Source organism: Hippocampus comes, unplaced genomic scaffold (assembly GCF_001891065.2).
Source record: "Hippocampus comes isolate QL1 unplaced genomic scaffold, H_comes_QL1_v1.1 scaffold486, whole genome shotgun sequence".
NCBI lineage: Eukaryota > Metazoa > Chordata > Actinopteri > Syngnathiformes > Syngnathidae > Hippocampus > Hippocampus comes.
In genome coordinates, this window is record NW_017805138.1 from 142863 (window position 1) to 146247 (window position 3385).

At 41.7% G+C, this 3385-nt stretch overlaps 1 protein-coding gene across 2 annotated transcripts in view; it reads right to left on the reverse strand.

The window, feature by feature from the left end:
- The window catches only part of LOC109514258 (cryptochrome-1-like), a 26431-nt gene that overhangs the window by 7317 nt on the left and 15729 nt on the right, over positions 1-3385 (reverse strand). Inside the window, exons 10-12 of one of the 2 annotated variants that reach the window (XM_019867185.1) lie at positions 1565-1767; positions 825-941; positions 620-736 (exon numbers count right to left, since the gene is read on the reverse strand). In XM_019867185.1, the coding sequence (XP_019722744.1) occupies positions 620-736; positions 825-941; positions 1565-1767 (437 nt within the window). The remainder of the gene's footprint in view (positions 1-619; positions 737-824; positions 942-1564; positions 1768-3385) is intronic. The other variant, XM_019867186.1, reaches the window with a different exon arrangement.

Here is a 3385-nt window from a genome sequence, read left to right on the forward strand (position 1 = left end):
TGGGTATTTTTATACAAAGGTAATTTTTTTGTGCCTGTTGAAAATTAAAGTTTACTGACATAGCCATAAGAAAATGTTGCTTTATTTATCTGACCATATTGGAATGTATTTGTTAGGTTTTCAGTCAATTAAATTTGGTTCAATAAACTATATGTGGTCATTTTTAAAATTTTCAATGAACATTCAATCAGTCCGGCCCTCGGCTTGCAGCAAAATTTTTTATCTGGCCCTCCGTCCATTTGACTTTGACACCCCTGCACTAGTGTGCACCATAGAGTGCTGAGTTTAAATTTTGAGTTTTGAGATCTGGACTTTTTTTTTTTGTTTTGTTTTGCAACTTTCTTTTTTATTTATTTATTATTATTCATTTAGGTTTGCTAAGGGACTACATAACCCATTCATAAATGCTTATATAATTTTACACTCATATTTATAACATAAAAAGTTACCATACAGTACACTGTATACTGGAATATGAGTTCGAGTCCACGTCACGCTACCCTAATATGCAGGTATGCTTTCACCATAATGACTAATATGAAGTTACAACATGGGGATTTTTAATGGAGATCCTTTAATCGATTGTTAAATCAGAAACTCAGCCGATTACGTGACCCACCGTGCTGCGTCACCACTGGCTGTAGTCCTTGGCTCGATTGTTCCTCGCTGTCAAAGTTGAGGAGAATGCTCCCGCTGCCATTGCTCGTCGCGACGGCGCCGCCTGACATTCCAGACACTAAAATAACACCACAGAAGCCGACTGCACGTCTACACCTTTACCACCCGTACGTAAAGTGGTGTCAAAACACTGTCTGTACACTTACTGTGGGGGGTGTTGTTATTGTTGCTGCTGTTGGTCCCGGGCTGTTGTTCTCCAGGTGAGTAGGCCATCATTCCTCCGTTGCCGTTGCCATTGGTGGATGGAACAGATGCCAGCAGGCCTGAAAGATGCAAAGAAATGTTTGGAATTGAAGTATCAGAGTGGCTGTAAATGATATTGATTAGCATACTGCTGAGGCAAAAAAAAAACAGACTGATATAATCTCTGACAATCAGAGATTTTTGGTTTGGAAGACACAAGTTAAAAATAGTGAGTTGACTCGGTCAGATGTAGCGATCTTTTTTTCCACGATGTCCGTTTGGGCAATTAATCTTGAGTTCCCAACGGTGTGGAAGTACACTGAATGTACCACATTGCTTGCCCAGCAAGCCTGTGACATCCTTGTGATTCTGCTCTCTCTGAATGTGCGTTAGGCTGTTTAATGACACTCCAGTTGGACTTAAATGTTAAATTAAACACACAACAACAAAATTACACTCATTGTGTATCCGAATACAACCCATGCATGGTTTCAAAAATAGCATCAGTGCTAATGCTAAAGTCAATGTAAAATGACATTGACATATTTAAATTAACAAGATATTAGCATGAACTACTGAGAATGATATTCCTTGAGTTAACATATTCCACACATATAGAGCTCAATTGTCACTTTCTATGCTTTGTGTTGAAGGCATTATTATTCATAATCATATTCATAACCATAACATGATGTGTCCTCACCCAGCCCCCTGTATCGGCTCAGCTGCTGGTAGATCTGCTTCATCCTCTCGATGTTGAGTCGGCTTGCCTCGGCGTGATGCACCATTGGTTTCGGGTAGTGCACGCCGATGATGCACTTGGCGGCCACTTGCACTGACTCAGGTGCATTCCAAGGGTCGTATATGAACTTAGCAGGGAAAGCTCGGAGGACAGGTACGTAACGTCTGCAATCGCAGGGAGAGATTCGATACAACGCTTACACACGTGCGTATGCGTGTGTGTGCGTGTGTGTAGGAATGATCAAGAAATGGTACTAACATCTTAATTCATTTTAATTGAAGAGTAAGTTGTTCCCAGTTGCATGTGGAGGGGAATAGATTTTGTAATATGTTTAGATCATTACACTGTATATCAACTTTTGTCTTGACCAAATAGGGACAACAACCAGAGTATGTTTATGCCAGAAGCCCATCCTGATAAAAGCATCCCATTCAAACTTGGGCCTTAGACTGGACAGTGATTTCAAACTTGACCGGCAAATTGGTGCCGTTGTTAAATCCAGCTTCTTTCACCTTAGACAGCTGGCCAAAGTAAAACCTCTCCTCTCTCATGAACACTTTGAGACAGTGATTCATGCCTTTTTCACATTCCAGCTCGACTACTGCAATTACCTTTACTTTGGAGTCAGCCAGTCCTCCATTAAGCGTCTCCAGCTGGTCCAGAATGCCGCTGCTCGACTCTTGACTGGTACTCGTAAGACGGAGCACATAACTCCTACTCTGGCATCCCTTCACTGGCTCCCCATACATTTTAGAGTTATTTTCAAGATCCTCTTATTTGTTTTCAAATCTCTAAATGACCTCGCACCACCTTTTTCTATTTCCCTCATCTCTTAAGGGAAGGTTTTCCCAATCTTAATCAATCAGTGATACACTAGCATACTGGACCAGATTGTGTTTGCTCTTGGGAGGTTCAAGTGTGTCAGTCCAAAATGAATGCTAAATATTTGTTTGTTATACTTTTAGGGCCAAGGCTCTCATACGCATACACTTATACCATGTCGGAATTGCAAATGAGAATGTGTTCTCAATTGCCTTATACAGTTACAATGAATAAATATAGTACGGAAAAATGGCAACCATAATTTCCTGTCATTTAAAGGAAAAAAAAAGTTGTGTCGAACTCTAACATGAAAGAATTGGTCTACAGCAGACATGGGCAAACTACGGCCCGCGGGCCGAATCCGGCCCGTTGGTCTTTTTAATCCGGCCCGCCGAAGGTTGGTACAGTACACAATTAAGGTTCGATGTAAATTATTGCATTCATTTCATTTGGACTTGTAATACAGGCATTTAAACGCCAGGTGGCGCAGTTACTTGAAGTCGCAGAGCACAAGGAGGGAGGGGGAGACGATACGGAAGCCCGGAGTAGCACTAACTCAAGTAAGTCGCGCTCGATAAGACGAAATAGATGTATCCCCACCGCTATTTTCTGTCATTGGATCCAAAACGGCGACATGCAAGCGACTCTTTGTTGCAGTGAGTTTTACTGGAATTGCGAACATCTTTACATCCTTTATTAGAGCATGGCATCCAAACAAAGAGGAGCGGTAATGGCCGCGGAAGAGAAAATGAAGTGTATCTCATTAAACGAAGTGGGTTACGAAGTACGAAACATTCAGGAGACGCTAGGAGTCTGGAAGACTCAAATCTACGAGACTTTGAAAAACGAGGAAGCGATTCTTGCTCAGTCCGATTCGGGCTATTTCCATGCTCAGAGTGAATTGCTTGCGGCTCGACGGACAGTCAAGTAAATGAACGTTTCCTGAAATGGCTTGACTGT